At 36.9% G+C, this 21,809-nt stretch overlaps 2 protein-coding genes across 3 annotated transcripts; one reads left to right on the forward strand and one right to left on the reverse strand.

The window, feature by feature from the left end:
- Positions 1 to 1,600: 1,600 nt before the first annotated feature.
- LOC122066852 lies at positions 1,601 to 6,800 on the forward strand. Its single transcript, XM_042630677.1, has 3 exons — positions 1,601 to 2,093; positions 5,515 to 5,630; positions 5,974 to 6,800. The coding sequence occupies exons 1-3, from the start codon at positions 1,844 to 1,846 to the stop codon at positions 6,655 to 6,657; spliced, it is 1,050 nt and encodes a 349-aa protein (XP_042486611.1). The 5' UTR covers positions 1,601 to 1,843; the 3' UTR covers positions 6,658 to 6,800.
- Positions 6,801 to 11,153: 4,353 nt separating this feature from the next.
- On the reverse strand, positions 11,154 to 21,802 carry LOC122066851 (probable serine/threonine-protein kinase At1g54610). 2 transcript variants are annotated; one of them, XM_042630675.1, is made up of 8 exons: positions 20,972 to 21,802; positions 19,083 to 19,367; positions 18,169 to 18,486; positions 17,292 to 17,519; positions 15,070 to 15,170; positions 12,929 to 13,040; positions 12,350 to 12,850; positions 11,154 to 11,982 (listed from the first exon to the last, which is right to left on the reverse strand). In XM_042630675.1, the coding sequence occupies exons 1-8, from the start codon at positions 21,434 to 21,436 to the stop codon at positions 11,779 to 11,781; spliced, it is 2,214 nt and encodes a 737-aa protein (XP_042486609.1). In that variant the 5' UTR covers positions 21,437 to 21,802; the 3' UTR covers positions 11,154 to 11,778. The 2 variants fall into 2 exon arrangements, with proteins under 2 accessions (XP_042486609.1, XP_042486610.1); XM_042630676.1 differs by lacking the exon at positions 19,083 to 19,367.
- Positions 21,803 to 21,809: the final 7 nt, after the last annotated feature.

Below are 21,809 nucleotides of genomic sequence, written 5' to 3' on the forward strand. Positions count from 1 at the left end.
GCAACTCTCCAGTTCAGTTGGTAAGATTGCAGTGCGACAAGCTTATACTCACCAACTGATCTAGCCAGGGTTTTGCATGAGTGGCATTTCTGTAAATATCGTTGGTATACTATTTTTCATCCTTTAAGAATGTATATTTACTGTCTTGTACATTAATCCTTGTTTTGAAGATAAACACATTAGAAATGTGCCCATCTATATGTTGTGTTATATTTAATTTTTACCAAGTAAATAGGAACATGTACATTTTAACGGGTTGAAATCGTCTGCAATTCCGATTTTGTACAATTCCGTGCAATACCACCTTCAAGCGATGACACGTGTATTGATATCAATACAATGGTTCAGATCTGGTACAACTAATAAAACATTAAATCAGTGAAGAGGCATTTAAATCAGATCTGGACCATTACATTGGTATCAATACACGTGTCACCCCCAAAAGGTGGTATTTCACGAAATTGTACGAGATTGAAATTACAGACGATTTTTTTCCCATTTTAACCGGATGAATTGAGGTGCCTGTCATCTTTCTTGATTTGTAACTTGACATTTGGTTTGACTAGTCTCTATTTGAGCCCATTTGGGATTTTTTTTTTTTTTTTTTTTTTTTTAATAATAGATCATAATCTAAGTAGTGACTTATTATTCCTTTTTTTCAGGATAAAGATGATAGATTCCCTTCAAGATGACAGGGATGAATATCTGTTGTTCTCACACAAGGCAAACAAAAAAGAATTATAAGAAAATTAAAAAAATGCTTCAAAGTATATAAAGTTGCGTGGAGTCAATGAAATTGGTGGGCAAACTCAATCACATGGACCACTTGTAAGTTGTATCAAATTATCCTTTGTATATTCTAAAGAGTCAATTTGTTTAGTTCTTATCTTTAACTTGTTAACAATTTTTTTTTTTTTTTTCATATTTTCCTCCTGATGTAAAACTCATTGGCTGATGAAATTTTATAAGAAGGTTGAGGATGGTAGCGTCAAATTTTTTTTCTGGTAGATGATGATAGTGCAGTGCCATGTAATAAATAAATCGGAGAGGGGTTTTTCTATATTGCTAGTATGGGGATGAACACGCATGTTACACCAATAGTTGTTCTAAAAAATGTATTATTCATGTGAGGTTCACATTTTCAAAAATAAATAAAAATTCATTCAAAAGAAACTATACATGGTCCACATAATAATCATTTTCTCTTAATATAAACTTGATAAGATTTCTTAAAAGACAGCGTGACCCTACTTCTATATAAGAACCAATAAGGACATACGTGAAAGCATCAATAACTACAATAGAATTCCTGTTTACCCTGAGGTGGGCTGGTGTGGAGGCATTTTGTCCCATATAAACCATGTAATCTTGGTACAACAAGCATCGTGCCATCCATATCCATAGGAAGAGGCAAGAGAGCCCATCAATGCCACACTATCCATTGTCAAGAATCAGGATTGGTCAATTTCTAACTCGGAATCGGGTAGGGTCTCCCTAGAGCTGATTCATTATCATGCCCATGCGTCGCCATCATGGCCATGGGATTATCACTCATCACATCCCTTGCCCTTGCTAAATGTGTGTTAACGGTTTCTCAACTTTTCTACTGATGCACTCGATGGTTCCGTTAAACTAAGCATAATAGCATATTCCTCTCTCTCTCTCTCTCTCTCTCTCTCTGTTCATTGATCTCTTCATATCGATCGTCTCCTACTTCTTAAGTTCCTATACTCATCCTCTTATCGTTTCTGGAACTGGAGAAAAAAAGTTAAGAACGGAAGGAAAAGAGAAACAAAAATCATCCTCAAGTCGCAGAAATTTGAGCACTCTTTCAAAGGGTGCCATGGATCTTTGGTCCCTTCAATTGAAAAACAGCAACGGGGGCCCTTTCTGTGCCAAAATTTTTTCTTTTTCCCAAAAAAATACTTGGGCCGAAAGACCCTTTTCCTGCAATTTGGGAAAGATTACATCTTTCAGGGTCGAAGATGGAAGGTTGCTGGAGATTAGGATTTCGAAATTTAAAGTTTCTCCATGTCGATCTTTGATCGTAAAAGCCATGGCAAAGAAGAATCGTCAGAACCCATCTTCCTCTGGTATCTAAGAGTTTTTTTTTTTCCATATAATTATTTCAACTCTTTCTCATGTTTTCAGTAAATTCGGTGTCTGTGGGCGTTCGATGGTGTCGGTTTATATGGATTTGTAGAATTTATATTTCTTAAGGTTGAGGGTTAACCCTTTTCCAATGAGTTGCCATTAAAACTCCCAAGTAGCCAAAAAATATTTTCCATTTTTTGATTTTTTTTGCCTTTTGAATGATACCTGTGATCCCAACGTTGCTTGTATTGATTTTTGTTTCTAGGGTTATAACTTTACTCTTGGTTTGTTTCCAATTTGAAGTGATGAGTTTCAATATCTTAGTTGGAACTTGCCCCATATGTATTCTTACAGTTGAACTCTTAACTCTAGAGACCGATGTTTGGGCATTAACTTTCAGTCTTTGTTGTTGTACTACAGTACAGTACAGAAGAAATTTTTTGGTTCCTGTGCTCACATTCTACTATAAAAGCTGACTGCGAACATGTGAAAGCCTTAAACAATTTCCATGGGTGTCTAGTAATTTAAAATTTCAACTTGCCTGTTAATTTCAATTAGGTTTTTAAGGTTTTAGTCAGTTGAAGCTAGTGTAGGGGATTTTGGAGACAATTAAAATTCCATGGAAGAATACTTTTGAGCCTTTTAGGACAAGTGGCAACTTGTATGCAAGTCAAATATCAAGTTTCAAACCTAATACACTTGTGCATCTTCCTATCTATTAGTCTATTTTCCTTCAGAAGGTTTCTGCTTTTTATGAATGCTATACTTATTATGATACATGTGACTCTCCTTTCCCAATCTTAGACATGTTCTTGTCTTTTGGGTGAAACTGAATTAATTGTTCTTCTTTTTCTTTCTTTTTTTTTCCCAATGCAAAAGAGCTAGAAGGGAAAAAATAGAGATTGGTCAAAGATGACATGGTAGAAGAGTGCTAGTGAATTAACTGGCACTCCAAAACTTTTAAGCATAAGTGGATTCATATGAACAAGGGAGGTAATCGAGTTTGCATGTCCACATTTCAGTCATTGCACTATTCTTTTTCTAAATTATGTGATACATAATGTCAGAGTTGGATTCTGCTTATATATATGTTTAAAGTACCTTCTTCTAACTACTATATGGATTTGTGATCAGTATACCCAGTAAAAACCTCTATTTTATGAAATTAAAATGGATAAAATATCTAAAAAGGCCATATCATACAGAACTCTATTGAAAAAACCCATCCTTGAATTTCCATATCATCAAGGACCTTACCAACTTCTTCTTTCCCATTCCCAGTTGACAAAGCAAAGAAAAGGATGCTAGTGCCACAGCCAAGTCCTATTTTAGGTCGAAAACATTTTAAATAAGGAAACTGCTGTAGCATAGCTAAACCTTTTTGCTCCACAATATTTTGTCCACCTCTGTCATGGTTTCTCCTGATTCTTTCATCATCTGCCCAATGCACCATCAGTAGGAACTTATGCTGGCATATCCATTCTTATCATCTTCTGACACTCAGTAATAGCAAGCAATAAGGTTAGACTGTCCCAATTCCTGAATCAGTTCAGTCTGTTTATTATTTACAGAACACTGCATGTTTTCTGTGTTTGATGAAATCCCTATGGTCTTTCACTTTCAACTCTGCATGCCTTAGAAGAATGATTAGATGATAGGATCGTTTGATATATGTGTTGAGAAGCAACTGGGCTCGTCTAATATACATATGAAATCCAAACATTTAGTGGTTTGCAGATTAGATTCAACTTATTCATGTATAAACATATATAATGGTTTAAATATATAGTAAGAAACATAGATTCATGCTCTGTAAACTTAAATTGCATGTAATCTGTTTACTGTTTCAACTTATAAGGTCACAACTGTACATCTATTCCTGCTTTATTTAATCAAGAAAGGGACATATGACTCAAAAATTACAGAGAAAAGTGCATGCGCTTATATTTTCACTCTATGCTTGTCCATATACTGGAAGAAACATATATGATTATGTCAGAACTTGATTTCTAAGATAGAAGAAGAATATAGAAATTCATTGAGAATTAAGAGTGGAAGAAGAAGATAGAAGGAAGAAGAAATGTTGCACAATCTCTCCAAGGCCTATAGAGATCTATTGCGTAAACACATGGGCAGGTCAACCTCTACTAACTAACCAAGCATGGTTTTTGATAATAGATAAAAGGCCACGAGGCCAACAGAGCTTGAATCCCAGGTGTTGGTGAAGACAGTGGAATTTTGAATTAGCTAAACTCATACTCTAGGTAGAATTGGAATAAATGCTTAAAAAAATTTACTGGACGTAAATTAACCTTAATCGCCCAAATATGGATTAAAGGAAACTAAATCAGGCATGACGTTAACTGCCATGAAAAAATTAAAAGCTGAAATTACCAAAGTACTTTTAACTCTTGGAGAAACAGAAATTCCAAATTAAAGTACTATATATGATTCTCTTTGGAGGCAGTGCTCTAATGTTGGCAGCATCTGTTATGTCCACATAATTTACACAATACTCTTGTTTTGGAACCTGATTTCCCATGTTTCTGCTATAGTAAGTCCTGATGGTTTCAATTCCCATCACAAATACGAAGAATGGAGTAACAACTGTGCCTTGTGGGGAGGGCCAGATAGAGAAAATGATGGAAGATGTGGATGAAGAAAACGGATTGCATTTTCCTTTGATTTGGGATCATCATCAGCTAATAAGCCAGTCAACCTTGCGATGCAAAAAAAAAAGGGGAAAAATTCAAATCAGTATTCATGGAATGTACTTTTTTTGGGGTGGGGGGAGGGAGGAGGTGGAATTGATAATAATGTACCTGTTTTTGGGCTTCTTTTGGATTGCATATGGGTTTCATCCTCTTATTTTTTACCTATTTTTGAATTCTTCTTTCTAGCACCTTTTCTTCTCTGAAATACTTGGGCCTCCAGCTTTTGCCATCTTCTGACTCATTGTTGGATAGCTCATATTGATCCCCATTCTAGATGTCTTTCTACAATTACTAATTAAATTGGATCTTAAAATCTGAGGTTCTGGCCATAAAGAGTTGTTCAGGATGAGAAAGATGTAATTTCGGTAATACAGCTTGAGTTATAGCTCATTCTTGCTTGCATGCTTTTTACTGGGTTCTTCTTCATCCTTGGTATTGCCAAACCCATTTAGTTGGGATAAGGCTAAGCTTTGTTGTTGTTGTTGTTCTTCTTCTTCATCCTCAGTATTGTAATATTCTCCTTCAAGTCATATATCCTTATTAATTTTTAAAAAATTTCTTGGTAAGCCAATTTTTTTTTCCTTGTTTTTTTTTGTGCAAATAATAGCAATCAGAAAAGGCTTAACTTATTTTCCCCATGTTATGAATGGTATTCCTATTTTCTTTACCCCTATTTGCTGCCCTCTGGGGGCGATTTCTACAACAGGAAATGGTGATCAATCAATTCCAGAGAAAGATGGTTCCAAAGGGAAGAATCATGCTTCTGACAAAGTAATTTCGGATTGGAGAACATTCAGAGCAAATCTTGTTGCACAAGAGCAGGTAAAATCTAGCTTTTCTTCCCATTCAAATCGAAATTAATCATTATTCCTTCTTAGAACAACACTAGGCTTAAAAAGGATAAGATGTGGGGATGTCCCCATATTTAGTGGTTACTTATTAGAGTTTCATGGCGAGACATGCAATTTTCTTGTGTTTACACTGCCTGTTTGAAGCCGGAGTAAGCAGTGTTATATATGTCTGGATCAAATAATGGAATGTCCCCTTGGTAAGAAATGTACAAGTGTACAACTATTTCACTTGTTCATGCTGATGATTAGTTGATGCTAGAAATTATCACCTCTACAAGATGAAATGAAATTTAACTCTGGAAATTCTTCTATAGGTGCAAAATGTAGATACCGAAGCTTCTGGTCAAGAAGCAAGTTCCCATGACTCCTCCAAATTGCTTGGCTTGAAATGGGCCCACCCGATTCCTGTTCCAGAGACGGGCTGTGTACTTGTTGCCACTGAGAAGCTTGATGGTGTTCGCACTTTCGAAAGAACTGTGGTCCTCCTCCTCAGATCTGGAACTAGATCCCCATATGAGGGTCCCTTTGGAGTTGTCATAAACCGTCCACTCAACAAGAGAATCAAACAGATGAAGCCCTCAAATCTGGATCTAGCAACCACTTTTGCAGATTGTTCTTTGCACTTTGGTGGGCCTCTTGAAGCAAGCATGTTCTTGTTGAGGACAGAAGAGAATTCCAAACTTCCAGGGTTTGAGCCGGTGATTCCTGGCCTATGTTTTGGTGCTAGAAACAGTTTGGATGAAGCTGCAGGGCTTGTGAAGAAAGGGATGCTTAATCCAGTGGACTTCAGATTTTTCGTCGGGTATGCAGGTTGGCAGTTTGATCAATTGAGAGAGGAGATTGAATCAGATTATTGGTACGTTGCTGCCTGTAGTGCAAATTTGATTTTGGGTGGTTCGTCTGATTCATCATCTGAAGGTCTGTGGGAGGAAATTTTGCAGCTAATGGGTGGTCACTACTCGGAGCTGAGTCGGAAGCCCAAGCGAGATAGTCAATGAAGATATCTTTGAGCACAAATGTACATAATGTTCGGTAAACTAATTCACTCTCACTATTCATCTTTCATATTATGCAATTTTAGTTGAGGAAGTGACAGTTCAACAGAAGGGTCATGGAATTATATTTTGTTACTCTTGATCCAGATGATGATTCTTACTCCTTTTATTTTCTGTTCTTTAGTTAGGTAGGTTGATGGGAGGGTTTGTGGTTGAAATTAAAACAAATAATTCAAGGACTAATCAAGAGAAAAAAAAATTGATATTTATGTGATTTGAAGCAGTGTTTTAAAACCAACAAATCAGTGGGAAACTAATTTTTAATTATATAAATAGAAGTATAAAAAAGTGAAACAGAAAAATAAGGGAAAAAAAATGAGAATATCCAGGAAAATAGATAGACAATTAACAACATAAATCATCCCTGGAGAATACAATTGACCACACCCCCCCCCCCAAGAAATATAAAATAGAATATATAGAGCCATCGCTTCGCAAGGCTTCAAAAATCTTTAATGGGTTTTTTGGGGTGGGGGGAGGGAGGGGTGGGGGAGGGGGCGGGGTGGGTTGGATGCCTATCATTAAAAAAGGATTGAGTTTGCTGTCCAACTATGTAACGTATGCAAGTACTTCCCTGTCTCTCTCTTTCACATTTTTTTTTTATGGTAACACTCTTCCGCAATAGGGGACATTATATGTCATTTCATAGAAGGGAGAAAAGATAGACACAGGGAGACACTAGTATACGCAACGAAGCCTGACAGTGTTCTTCTTGACTTAAAGTCATGTAATTTCTTATTTATTTTCATGTATTGTATTCTTACATGGTTGGTATTTAATATATAAATTATTAAATAATATAACAGAATAATATTTTGTCTGACTTTTTATGTCAAGATTATAATCTATAGATGCACACTATTTTGGGGAAAAAAAATCATTTTTGGGGGAAAAAAACCTTATTCCAAGTTTTCAATTGAAATTTTAGTCAAGTGAAATAATTTTCTTCTACTTAAAATGTGTCATTGATCCAAATTTTGATATGTAAAGCATGTTTACTCCCTCTCCCCAACACCCCCCCCCCCACCCAAAAAATTTTAAAAAAGAGAAGAAAAAAAAAACAGAATTACGCTCTGATGACAGTCTCCTTATTTTTTTGGCCTTATTAGCTAGTCGGTGAGAGCTTTGGAAGTAGAACTCCTATCCTTCTAATAATATGTAGGAGGAAAGAATGCTATCCAATAGCATGTACTTATGCCAAGATACAGCAGGTGCAAAAAGATCATGTTGTCCTGCGTTGAAGATACTTGCATGTGCCCTTCCATTAGCGCAGACGTTAATGTGTACATGCGCCATCGGTTAGCATTCTCTCACCCTAATATGTATATCACCAAAAGTCTTCAAAGATGTAAAATTATCAAGTAAGAGAGAAAACAGTTACATGACCAATGTTATACCACAAATTGATAATGTTTACAATTACGCATCTTAACGACATTGTTCCTTGTAATTCTTGCTGCGGTCCCCTTGCTCCTGCTTCCTCCGGACATCTTGTAAACCCAAAATCTATAGATTCTATGATGAAGTAATTGTTAAATAAATCCAGCATACCATTTCTTTAGAATAGGAAGGATATGTTTGACACTATTCCAAATCCAAGATCCATTTGAAGTGTCAAAATAGGATCTAACAAATGGGAATGTGGAAAGTTTTTTGCTTTTAAGATATGGTCCAAAGGGTTGAAGGATTTGTAATAATTTGCCACCCTAGTTTTAATTATCAAAGCTTTATCATGAATTAAACTCTATCAGAAACCTAGACCCCATAAGGATATAGGTTGGTAGATAATGGACCAAGGATTGAGAGGTAACTTCTGATCTTCTTGAGACTCTCCTCTTCAAAAACTTGCATTTATAGAGTCTAATTTATGGTAGATTTTTAAACGGAACAAGAAGCACAACATCATGAAAGTTGGAATGGAGGTAAGAAAAAAACAAAATCAAAGCAGAGTAGCTAGCCTAAGTTACAAGGGGGACTGCCTCTGTAGGTTCCAAGCTCAATAGGGCTAAGAACAAAAACTATAGATGCATGTTATTTGGGGGGTAAATGGGTGGGCCCTTCCGAACACAAATCCACGAACTTTTTTGTCTCCCAGCTGAAGGGGAGTTCTTTTCTTTTCCTCTCTCAAGGAAAAAAAAAATATCAGTTAGGGTGTTGGAGGCTCCAATTGCACCCTCCCTAATGAAGAAATTCCTTATGTTTGGATATTCCCTTTTTGGAAGTGGTCCTATTTATAGTGAGGGAGGAGGTTAGGTATGCTGCCCTTTTTTTTTTTAAATTAGTGGTTCAATCAATGAGAGAACTAGAATGGAAGGAGCATAGATGACTTTTAAGAAGGAGAGAGATAGACATAGATCTAACGATAACGTCGGCAATACCGTATGGTATTTACAATACCGTATGGTATTTACAATACCGTATGAGTGCTCCTTGCGATGTCATAGGAAGGTGCCACATCCACATGGCAGCCTAGAAAGCCAAGAAATAAAATATTTTTGTCATAAGCTTCAAACCGTAAATGATAGTCCAATTTCAAAGTGTGATATAGTGATGTAAAGCATGTTCTAACAACCCTAGGTAGCCGAATTGGCAAGGGGCTTTTACATTAGGAAGAACACTAACAATAAATGGTGGTCGATTTGTGCCGTTCTCACACCTATGTGTAAAAATATTTATATTCAATGTCCCAACTGATTTTGAAAATCATTTTTCCATTTAAATCTTTAGGGCAATTTGGTCATTTTATTCCATAACTAAGTTTTCCAAAGAGAGATATGGAGAATGTGGCATCCTAGAGTGATCATTGCCATGACGTGACATAATTAGGTGTATACAATTATATACTATGAGATTGATAGCTGCTTAATTTTGGGAAACGATTAGGAGCGTGGCTACCTGTGTCTTATCTCTCTTCTTCACCTAAGAAAGGGTAAAGATGTCTCTTCAATAGGAGATGATAGAGATAAACTCGTGGGAGCACTGGTATAAGGCAAACTCCCAAACAAACTTCTTTTTTATCTTTTAGAAAATAAAAAATTATGAAAACAATGATTTAAAAGAAATTGTGTTGACCGTGAATACATTAATGATACATTGTTTATTTTTTTTTCTTTAATTTATTTAAAATGTAAAATATAAATTTATATATATATATATATATATATTTACATCCTATAGAACTGCCCAAGGGAACTTTACTCACATACACAAGAGGGAGGGAGGGAGGGAGGGATGAAAGAAAGGGGAGGGGAGGGGAGGGGAGGGGAGGGAATGCGTGTAACAGGAATTGATCCCTCGACCACAAACATTGCGCTTGCTCTACCAGCAGAGGCTGCGTGCACTATGCATTGGATTGACATAAAATTTATCAATATATTTATGCAAATGTTTTAATATCGTACAATGGAGGTGGGAGAATATGATGGAACTGTCATGGTTGTATCACCAAAAGAGGGGATTCTTCCTACTCTCCTCGGAATGAAAACTTTTGCCGAAGTAACTTCAAACAACTTTGAGGTTCTCATTTGTGGGAGTTTATAGCTTGCCTATGTCATAAGAGCCTTATAACTATTCAAATTGTGGTTTCTTGTTATAATTATTCAAATTGTGGTTTCTTTATTTTTCTAATGTAGTTAAGTCGTCTTCATTTTTTTTTTTTTGGTAGAATTTGTCTTCATTCAATGTATGTTTAAATCGATTTAGGGACTCCTTAACTGCAAGGAGAATTGAGGGAAAAAGAATACTACCTGATCATGCAGACCCTACACCAGTGTAAAAACCATTGAATGGTTCATACGGGCATCTGGAGGAAATGAGTTTTTTATATTTCATAGGGGTGGAGCTGTTATTTCCTCGTGTTTAGACACAAAAACCACACTACCAAGTATCATTCTTTTTCCCACTAACTATCTAACTTTTATTTTTTTTATTATTATTAAATTAATTAGTTTATTTTTTTATATTACACTACCAGGTATCTCTCTCTGACCTGCATCATTTACGATTAACTGGTTACTCAAAAAAAGCACAAAAAGGTTATTATTTAAGAGCAAAAATTTCCATTGACTTTCTACCAAGAAAAAGCACACTTCCATTAATAGGCACATATCCAACAGCTACTAGTGGCATTAACCATGTTAATTTATGACCTAATATATTACAATAACCATGTAGCTGACCCCATGTAGATATGATTCTCCTAAATTGTTAACTGTGCCTTTATCCTCTTACTCTCATCTTTTTACTCACCTTTCTTCTCTCATCTCTTTCATTTAGACTTTTTTTTTTTTTCTTTTCTTATTTTGTTTTGTATAGATCCATGTAACCGACCACATAAAGTTGAAATAAAGACTAAAATTACTGTTGTGGTATATACAAAAACCCAATAACTCAAGCAACAAAGATGAAATCCTGAAACCTTACTGCAACAAAGAGTACGGTAAGAAAAACCTAAATAAATAACTTTCAATATATACTATACTCGAGAGTGTAAGTACAGCTAGAGAAAGACAATGTACTCTCCAGAAGGCCCTGCTTGGACAAAATATGTAATGGTTTGGGCTAAAAATAAATTCATTCAAACCTGGGAAGATGGCTTTGCCTTACATGGAGGTGGTGACTGATCCAGAAAAAACCACTTTGAGCTGTACAAAACATATTCCTGCCCCCAAAATATACATAAACCGACCAGAAAGCGGCACAAACCCCTTCCCTCAATTTCAAGCAAACAATTGATCTACAGTTGGCAGGATTCACCAGCATAAGCTCCCACAACAAATCATCTATCAAAGATTATGAATTTCATTTACCTTTCAATTACCCACCTTGTTGAACCACCATGAGCTGCTCTGAGATTATAATTCAATACATAATTCTCCTTAGATAACAGATGTATAACCTGGTAAAGCCCGGATGATCGGTGTCATGGAAGCTTCATGTTGTGCAAGTTCCTCTGCTATTGACAGCGACAAGAATAGTCAAATCCCAAAAAGAATATCGCTTCCAAAGATGAGAATTGCTCTTTTCTCCAACAGTATCAAGGCAGCAAAAATTGCTTCACAACCATCACCTGCCGTTCGTCCCACGTAGTAGTGCCTCAGACTGGCCATTCTCACCATAGTTTTTCTTGGTCTTAGCCTTTTCAAGACGGGCTTTGCGGACAGCCTGTTGAATTTGCCGCTCATGCTCTTTGAGCATTTCCTCAATGTTTCCCCCTGGAGGCAGCAATGGTCCAGAGTAGTGGATCCTGTTTTTCTTCGGGGCGTAACCCTATTACCAAACAAAGGCAGATTAAGGACAGAGCTCTTGCAGTGGAAAGATTCAAAAACTAAACTTCAAATCAATGCATTGATAATAATGTCACATGAGGAGTGAATTCATAGATCATGAATACCAGCTAAGAGATTTATTAATCTCTGACTCCTAACTAAATAAGAACCCAGCAATCTTTTTTTTTACCCCACTCTAATGAGAACCTCATGATCCATGTTTAAACCAGGCAATATATGACAAAACACATTTAGGCTGTGCTCGTCTAGCATGGTATAATCTTAAAGACTGCTCGATACACAGTTGATTGTGATCATGGATGTTAACATATAAATGAAGAAAAGTGACCATGAAAGCAATCACTTACCATTGTAGATTCCCTGCCACACACCTTTTCCCCTTTCCTTTGCGAAGAGGTAGGTCTATCCAACAAATGATGGCTCCACTCAGACTTTTCAGAGGGCTCAGCATCATCCAGTTGATTGTATCTGGAATTTAATTTCTGTTCTGGCCAGTTGGTTTGTATGCTCCTCTCTCTTTGAGAATCAACATGCGAACTGTTTCTTACAGCAACTGAACTTGAAAACTTAGACAACTCAGCTGCCTGATGCATATAAGATCTCTGTGCCCTCAACTCTGCACTCTTCCCTGAAGATCCATTTGCTCTGCCAGGAGCACCGATGGTTTCACCACCCTCCACCCTACTCCATGAAGATCCATACCCATTGGGAAGATTCAATTGGCCAGAAACAGACAAACCATTCGGCACAACTCTTCTGGGAGGCTCAATTGGGAAGCCAGAACCACCATCCTCGTGGGGATTGTACTTCTCACTGCTAATTTTAGGGTTCGACTGTCCTTCACGTTTCTGAATTAACCACAAAGTAAGAAGTTGGCGTAAGATAGCATGCAACTAAATTGATGATCCCTGGAGATCTAGAAATACCTGTAATGATGCTTGCAATTCAGCATTGGCATCTGGTGCTGGTACTGCCCTGGAATCTCTTGAACCTCTCCTTGTAGATTCATGTCCACGTCCTTTTCCTGCTGCTTTTTGCCTGAATAATAAAACAAAAAATGTGTGGAGGATAAGGTCCCCATTCATCTGGCTGCAAATATCTTACAGTTGTGTGATAGAATTTAATTGTCAGTCAACATGCTATTATTATATAGACCCCAGGACCAATTGAATCTAAAAACTGGAATTTCTTTTCCACCCTTCTGGGGCCGTGTGTGTGTAAGAGGAGGAGCATTTTCCGAATATTTCTGGTATATTTGTGTTCATTAAACTGCATTGTTTCCTTATTTTCAGGATTAATGGTTTTCCGAGTGAAATTGTGATATTTTTGCCTTTTCCCTACTTAAGTTAATGTCAAGGTAAATGTTTAAGCAAAGTACATTTTCTTTTGGGCGAAGTAACATATCCAAAATCAACACACATCAAAGTTTTACCGGTAGAAACTAAAATTTTGAGGATAAAAAACCAAAAAGTATGCCAACATTGGAGAAAACAATAAAATGGTTAACTGGCTGCTGTGTTAACTATGATAGGGGCAGAAGGCATTCAATCATTAATACCGCGAAAAGGTCATCAGGTAGTGACACCAGGATGGCAAGTTGGTGACCTGGACACACAACACACTACAAACACTAGTTTGGTGCTGATGGCCAGACACTAGGGAAAGAATCACATGTTCCCTCCAATATATCAAGTATAATGATCTTAGGTACCACTACCAAAAGGAACAGAAGAATTTAAAGGTATATTGCATTGAACTAGCCCCATACAGGAGAAATCTCCAAAAACTGAGTTGACCTGGTAGACCAGAAAAGGTCTGGTGGAGAATTATGCACCTGACAAAAAGTAAGAAAAAAATGTGTTTTGTTTGGAGGATGAGGTCTGCCAATGATATATGCGGACTAGTTGGCCAAGGCTGGGGTGACCAGATCCCATTATGTAGTTCTTCCTTGAGTCTACGGGTTCTATGAACAATTTGTCCTTGTTTTACTACTTGCTTAACAGAATAAGTAATTAACCAAACAAATTTAGCTCTCACGTTAAGGTCAAGCAGATCTGAAATAAAAGCATGCATATGGATTTTAAGATATATATTGGGTGTAATACATTATATGCAGTTTGACAGGATAGAACATATGAAAATCTATAGTAATTATGGAAAACTTTGGTCTTAGGTTTTCCTTGAAAAGTTCTTAAGTTGGTTCATACTATTAGATGACATCCCACATAATTCAATTAAGTAGGGATTAACAGGGATACACTGTATAATGGTGACTTCCCAATTGTTCAGTCTTTAGACCCATGTGGGATTTGGGCCTGCAGGTCCTCTGTCGTTGTACCCTATGTAATATTTTCTTTGCTGGTTTGATTAAATTTTTTTATTCATCAAAGAAAAATTAATAATTATTTCAAGTTAAGGACATTATTTCACATAGTGAAAAAATGAAGTAAACAATCAAATTGCATAATCGCAAATAAACAAGTATTAAAACATAGTTTCGACTAATATGAGGAGTCACTCACAAGCATGTGCAATTAATGCTTCCAGCATCATAAGTCAATTTTCATGTAAACTAGGTCCTTACCCCACTATAACCGAACCACAGCGCTAATATTACATGGATTACATTCTAGAAGCTACATGAAATCAACATACCAACAGATTAGATTATCATAACGATAATCTTAACCAATACATAACACGCAATATGCAGAACCTCCCATTATACTTACTCGTCGTCATCTAAGACATGCATAGATTGACTTTAGAACAAATTATATATGTAAGCTTACATGTATGTTTCTCTGTGTATGCGAGTGCCTAGGATGGATTGACATACAATGGGAGGGTATTACTTTGTGATGGATTCAGGCACAAGGATAAGAAACATCACAATTTCAACCTTTTTCAAGTATTCATGTATAATTTTCTATGCAGAACTGGTAGATTCATATGCATTCCATTGGCTTTACAACCTTTAGTGAGTTTGCAGAGATAAGAGTGTCAAGAAGAGAAGGAAGGGTAAACAAGTCAAAAGAGAATGAAAATAGAAATGTTTGCCACATACTTTCGAGCTTCCTCATCTCGAAGCTTAGCGTCAAATTCCTTGCTCGGTGGATATTTAGGCAAACTTGATGGATCACAAGGAAGAGGCTTCGTAGTAAAGAACTGAAAACAAAAGCTCTACATTAGGAAATATGATTTAAAAAAGCATCCTATTAGTTGCAACAAGGACATCAAAAATTGTTTAATCTGAGCATCCCAATAAATAGGTACATTTAAGTGTACAAGAGTAGGTTAGAAGACAGTTCTGTGTAATTGAAAATCCATTATATTGTATCATATGCAAATAACAAGAAATAGATAAAGTATCCATCTTATGGAACATAAGATCCAGAGTATGGAAACCTTTTTCTGCAACAATTCATGTTTGGAACATAATCATGCACATAAATATGAAGCAAGATATTGTGGGCCTGTGGCCAAGGTGTCAAATATTGGTATCAGTCAGCACAACAGACGAGTGGCTTTACGTCTCAGGACATATTATCAGAGAGCCAAGATACGCCAACGGTACACATGGATACGCTTAAGATATACATGAATAAGCTTAGGATACATGCAAACTACTATTTTAAAACATAATACACTATAAATATTAAATTAGTAATTAGGTCTAACCACGGGACATTGGATGGCTGGACCCAATATCCACCATGTGGCAGATCACTTAGTGTCAATTTTCTGTACAAGTATGCTCCATGATAAACTGATTACCTGTTAATTTTGAACTCAATCAAAATTGGTCATGTAGCAGTTATAATGCTTCGGAGATTTATTATATTTTGAAAACCAAATGGATGACTAATAACACGAGAGAAAGATGCCAATACATGGTGGTAAATGATTTGAGTTTTGTGGTGAAAATTGACACCATGCCTTCCTATGAAGCTTCCATGGGCGGACAGACCACAGCAACCATTGCCTAACTATTAAAGAGGAAAGATGGGGAGGGGGAGTAACATGATCGATAGAGGGTTTCTCCACCAAAGATGCTGGCATCGCCACCTTCTGCTGTCACTGCTGCCGCTATGGCCTCTGCCGCTGCCATGGTCGCTGCCTGGCAGCAACAGCGTTGGCTTTCTGCAGCTTCTCTATTTTCTTTGTTTGCAGGTTTCATCTCTGTTCTGTCTCGACAGTGTCAACCCATATTGACCTGTCTAGAGTGGTATCAGCCGAAACGGGTCGCTACTGTTCAATACCAATTTTATTAGTTACTGTACCATATCGTACAATACCTTCTCAAAACCTTATAGCACGATATGTATCATACCAATACAGTTTGTACAGTATTGGTACTTTATACCATGCTTGTGGCAATATAGTGTTTGCCAGTTGTGCTTCTCACATTGCTTGGACATTATATTTTCTATCTATGAACTCTGCTATACATTCCATCGAAACTATAGGGTGTCATCAATATTCAGTCTTCAGACTCAGTGTTGCCAAATAAGATCTCTTCCCCCCCCCCTCCCAACCCTCTTAATTGACAAACAATTTTTTAGATAAGAAATCAGGTAAACTACGACACCATGTGGGTGCATACAATAAATCAACTTTTAAAGGAATAGAAACTATAAGAATTCAAAAGGAATCACCATTGGTCACAATCTTCTTAAGTAATTGACATTCCATAAAAAAGGCTTCCAAAGTAGGAAAACGCTGAACGAAGTGAATAAACTTCTTGTTTCAAAACAAGAAAGGACTTCCGGGCAACACTTTCTGCCGTCCGCAATGAAAAAGTCCTCGCATCTTCTTTTTGAAAAACAGAAGCCAGAGTGTAGGCCTAAACTCATACTACAACTACCATTCTCTTTTTTCATGTGTTAGGTCTATACCAACACCATTTAAGGAGTTTCTCCTCCAAGCTATAACATGAATATATTTTTCTCCGATAGTAACCACTACACTAATTTGCATAGAATATCAAAATGAAGTTTACACTATTTCCAGCCATACAGGATTACATCAATTTATCATTTCTAGCCAATGAACTAGCATAATAATAATAATAATAATACACCATGACCTAATTTTCTATGTAAAAATGACAACTCTACAAACAAGGTAGTATTGCTTTTTCTGTAGAAGCTATCGTTAGCTGTTAAGAGTGCAAGATTGCTGGTCACAATACAAACAAGACTACGCAGGAAAAAAAAAACACACATTACCAACTTAGAGATTTCCAAGACCATTGTCACACAATCAGCAAAAAAAAACACAAATTACCTCACTGTTAAGTGCCGAAGCAGCTGATCCTCGGTCTTCAGGTTCAACTGCAAGTAGAACATCCAGGAGAGCCAAAGCAGATGAGGGGAAGTCCTTATATGTCTCAAGAAGACAGCGCCTGTAAGGCTGTTGAGGCTTAAAAACAGTTGCATGCGGCAATTTTGACTTCCTCCAGTATTCATCAGATGGGGAACCACAAAGCTTAAAGATCTTATGCAGTTGCTCTACCTAGTAACAGTGAATATGGAGATTTCCATCACCAATCAAGTCAATGCAATGTAAGAAAACAGAAATCTAATTATTTTCTCATGAATAAATTCTATAAACGGAAAATTAATCACAAGAGCACTTAGATTGGTGCTGCTTATACCACATATATTAGAACACATAGCCCATGCACTAAACAACCAAGAGATTAAAACCAGTGGACCACATTCAGATGGGATATGGTAAAATTAAGATGATAGACCCAGATCTTTCCTGTCTGTTTTAGATATTACCTGATACTAGCCATCAAAATTGCAGCTCCAAATGCTCAATAATAATAATAATAATAATAATAATAATAATAATAATAATAATAATAATAATGTAGCTCTAAATAGATGATTAACATGAATTGATTAATCTGATGATCTTTCAGATCAATCAAAGTTTTGGGCTGGCCCACCCAAAATGGGGCGCTAATGAACAGTATAAGTTAGGGGGTAGCTAATGGATAGGGAGTGCAATATAAATTTCATCGAGCTCATAATTATAGAGGCCTCCATCAAGTACTACAGAAGTGACAGCAGGCTATAAGTTTCTAAAAGTGAAAACAAAAATAAAATAAAAAGTGTAAGCATCCAAGGCACCAAGCAGAATGCACGACTCGCACCTCAGTTCTTCCTGGCATTATAGGCTTCCCCGCAAGCAATTCTGCAAGGATGCAACCAGCACTCCAGAGGTCCACAGCAACACCATAATCCGTAGCACCAAGCAAGAGCTCAGGAGGCCGATACCAAAGAGTAACAACACGGCTCGTCAATGGCTGTTTGTTATCAGGATTGAAGAAGGTTGCCAACCCAAAGTCAGCAATTTTCAGATTACCATTATTGTCAATTAAAAGATTTGAACCCTTGATGTCTCGATGTAGGACCCCACGACTATGACAGTGTTCAAGCCCACGAAGTAGCTGGTGCATATAACATTTAATCTGCAATCAAAACAAGAGTGCCGCATTGAATAGCAAGTGCAGAAAGAAGTTAATATTAGCTGAGTTCATTGAAATTAGGGGCCCTAAGAAAACTATTAGGAATATCACAAGGATGGCCTGTTTAACAGCATTCCAGGACAAGTACCAACATTCACATAGCCAAACCATAATTAGACGAAGTGACCAAGTCACCATAAATTTAGTTTAAATGCTACTGTAACTAGGCCTACCACTTCAGTCACATGCTGAGTGGCACATAAAGAGAGTATTCAGATGTCAAACTAAGGAACTCTAGTAAAATATGTCCTTTATAATTTTCAGATTTGTCACTTTCTCTTCTTTGAGGATGTTTTATCCTTTTCATTCTGGTCATTATCTTCTTTAAGTTTCAGAAAGGAAATTTGCAAAAGCTCCAGGAATATAGGAATATATTTAGACAATAAGTGATTAGGATCATTCATTTGATGACATAGATGGAACTCTTGCATGGTTGATCCAAACACAATGCACCATGTTGCAATGTCAACCCATTGTATGTGGTGAACCTAGTGAGAACCTTCAATTTCCTCAAAAGTGCAAAAAGAAAGAGCAGACACCTGTGATTCGGTAAACTTGATACCAGGTGTTGCCGCAAGCCCAGCAAGATCATGCTCCATATATTCGAATACAAGGTACAAGCTGCATGACATACGAGAAGTGACCAACCCTTCAAGCTTCATAACATTTGGATGATCAAGTTTACGCAAAATATAGATTTCCCTGGCCATAAAACGGACACTTTCCGGATCCATATTAACAAACCGAACTTTCTTCATTGCAACAATTTTGCCAGTTTCAAGGTCACGGGCTCTGTATACATTGCTGTAAGTTCCTTGTCCAATCTGCGTAAAAAGGAATTTCATTTATGTATGGAAAAAAGTTAGGTATGAGAAAGACGAAAAAACCTTTTATAATCCCTTTTCTTTAAACAAGATACCAGATTTGTGACATCTCAAAAAGATTGGAGAATGTTTGCAAAACAAAAGGTTCACACAGATCGGTGGCCCAGTCGAGGGATTGATATATGTTCCACTCCAACATTAGTAGAGGTAAATTAATTTGTGCTTTTATTTTCTTTTTGAATTTTTTGTTTGGATGATCAGCCATGCATTCCAATACATGGGTGAGTATATGATTGAAGTTGAATCTGAAATTTCACAAGTGGACTATCCAGACCATCTACTCTCTATCCAACGGTTGGAATTGCCACATCATTATGCCATGTGGCTAGTTGGGTGGGGCACTACAATAAACTTATTTACACTAGACTGCGAAGTGGAAATTTTCCCTTCTAATATTCCCAGTTTTTCTAAATTTTTTATGCCCAACTCAATGTGTCTGAGGCCTTCGTTATCAATGAAAGAGTCGACACCAGTAGAATGCCCAAGCCAATCAGCATATGTGAGAATGAGAGATTAGATTATTCAGAATTCTCCTGATACATTATACTTAGGGAAAATTGTAGACTACTGTATAATCTTTCAAAGGATACACTTCTACTACTAAACCTTTTGAGTTTATGTATTCAAACCAAATATATCAAGTACTTGACGATGAAGTTTTAAAAAAACAACTAAATTATTACACTTCATCTGAGACCATACCAAGTTCGCTGGTTTTTCAGGAACATGACTAAGTACACAGCTTCTGAACTTTTACAAATAGCTCAATGTATTGGAGCAACAAATTCGACCATTTATTCAATAAAAATTTGGCATACTAAAGAAAGAAAATGAATTGCAAAGCCTATTCTCTAATTTGCTTCTAGTAGAAAATGATGCATTGCATTGAAACAGTACAAAGTTCCAAGCAACACTTGAGAAGAAAAATATATGAACATCAAAGGTTGTTCGCTATAATAATAAGAGGAAGATAAGAAAGCTTTAAGGACTTCAACATTAAAACCATTTTAGAATAAGAATGGGCCTGAATAGTTTTTAAGTCCGTTCGATGATATTCTAATTGAATATGCACCAATTAAGCGATTTCTTCTTCTAATAGTGAACCTAAACCTTTGAAACAGTTCCAATCCACGCATAAAAGACTCAAGTTCGCACATTTTAGATGACCTAAAACTTATTATAAACATCTGGTACCACATATATCAATTTATCAGGCTGATCATCAGCACATCATTTCCCACTAAGATTGCACACCCTTTAACAGGAAATAAAATACCATCAGTAGACAGGCTAGAAATTAATCAAAAATACGCTTAGGGGTAGATAAGGTCTAACTAAAGAAAAAAATTAAAAGTGATTTAGTGAAATATTCAAATTTCTCTGGTTATCACTACATCAAGTACTAGAATTTATAATGGATAACTAAGAGTTGCATATGAGGAGGGAAACTCAGAATCAAAGGAGTAAAAATAACAATCTATATGTTGTGAAGGAAAAATAAGCATGAACTTAAAAAACACATATGAAAAATAAACATAACTTACTTTGTCCAACTTTTCGAATGTGTCTGCTCTTCGAGGAGCCCACCCTTTGATAGCCTCTCCTGCCACTGCTGTAAGCCAAGATGGCCAACCTGCAGCAGCATGTTCCCCTGCTGCACCATTGGATATACTAATTATCCTTGACATTGGCAGCTGGCCCCGGCCAGTGCTGATATCTAATGTGGCCCGTCTCTGATGATGGCCTTTTGGTGGTGGTTGGACAACCAATGGTTTCTTTTCTCCTTTATCAGTTGGAATCGGTGGAGTAGAATTGGAATTTTCTTGTTGTGGTGCCTTAAGCAATGCCAATCCATCAGACCCTCCATTACCTATACTCCTAGTCTCCACTACAACTGCCTCTCTCTTAGAGGGAGTAACCAGCCTTTTGGAGGACTTATTAGATTCTTTCTCTCTCTGTACCTCAGCAGGCTGATCGCTAGAGGCCCCTTTTGAGCAAATGCAGCCCATAATTCCACCTCACCTTCTCCTCTTGTCACAGTAACTTCTGGGCCCCTGCAATTCCCTGCAAAATCTCTTGTTATTGCCTGTAACTTCTGACGCATAAAGGGCAGAGATTAACAAGCATTCTTTCCCTCCTGAAAGTCCAATTTTCCAGAACCTTTAGACAACCCGAATCAGCTGACCGTTTCTCTTACAATATCCATAAACCAAAACCCTTGATCCTAGCCAACCACTGAACATTTTTAGTGACCATCTGAACCCCTGAAATCCTCCTCCAAAATCCAAACCTTGCAAATCCAAATTCTATATAATCCAAGACAGCTGCTTTCTTCCCTCTTCCAAACCCCCTAAACCCACCTCAACAACGAAAAGTGCACTC

The sequence above is a fragment of the Macadamia integrifolia genome, unplaced genomic scaffold, assembly GCF_013358625.1.
Source record: "Macadamia integrifolia cultivar HAES 741 unplaced genomic scaffold, SCU_Mint_v3 scaffold2617, whole genome shotgun sequence".
In the NCBI taxonomy this organism is placed as follows: domain Eukaryota; kingdom Viridiplantae; phylum Streptophyta; class Magnoliopsida; order Proteales; family Proteaceae; genus Macadamia; species Macadamia integrifolia.

What these genes read in the sequence shown, in the direction of transcription:
- LOC122066852 (XM_042630677.1), top strand. Translation starts at nt 1,844, where the DNA reads ATGGATCTTTGGTCCCTTCAATTGAAAAACAGCAACGGGGGCCCTTTC. An exon ending in TCAGAACCCATCTTCCTCTG is followed by an intron (nt 2,094 to 5,514) that starts GTATCTAAGAGT and finishes TTTCTACAACAG; the next exon opens with GAAATGGTGATCAATCAATT. An exon ending in ATCTTGTTGCACAAGAGCAG is followed by an intron (nt 5,631 to 5,973) that starts GTAAAATCTAGC and finishes ATTCTTCTATAG; the next exon opens with GTGCAAAATGTAGATACCGA.
- LOC122066851 (XM_042630675.1), bottom strand. Translation starts at nt 21,436, where the DNA reads ATGGGCTGCATTTGCTCAAAAGGGGCCTCTAGCGATCAGCCTGCTGAG. An exon ending in CATTCGAAAAGTTGGACAAA is followed by an intron (nt 19,368 to 20,971) that starts GTAAGTTATGTT and finishes CTTTTTACGCAG; the next exon opens with ATTGGACAAGGAACTTACAG. An exon ending in AATTGCAAGCATCATTACAG is followed by an intron (nt 12,851 to 12,928) that starts GTATTTCTAGAT and finishes TGGTTAATTCAG; the next exon opens with AAACGTGAAGGACAGTCGAA.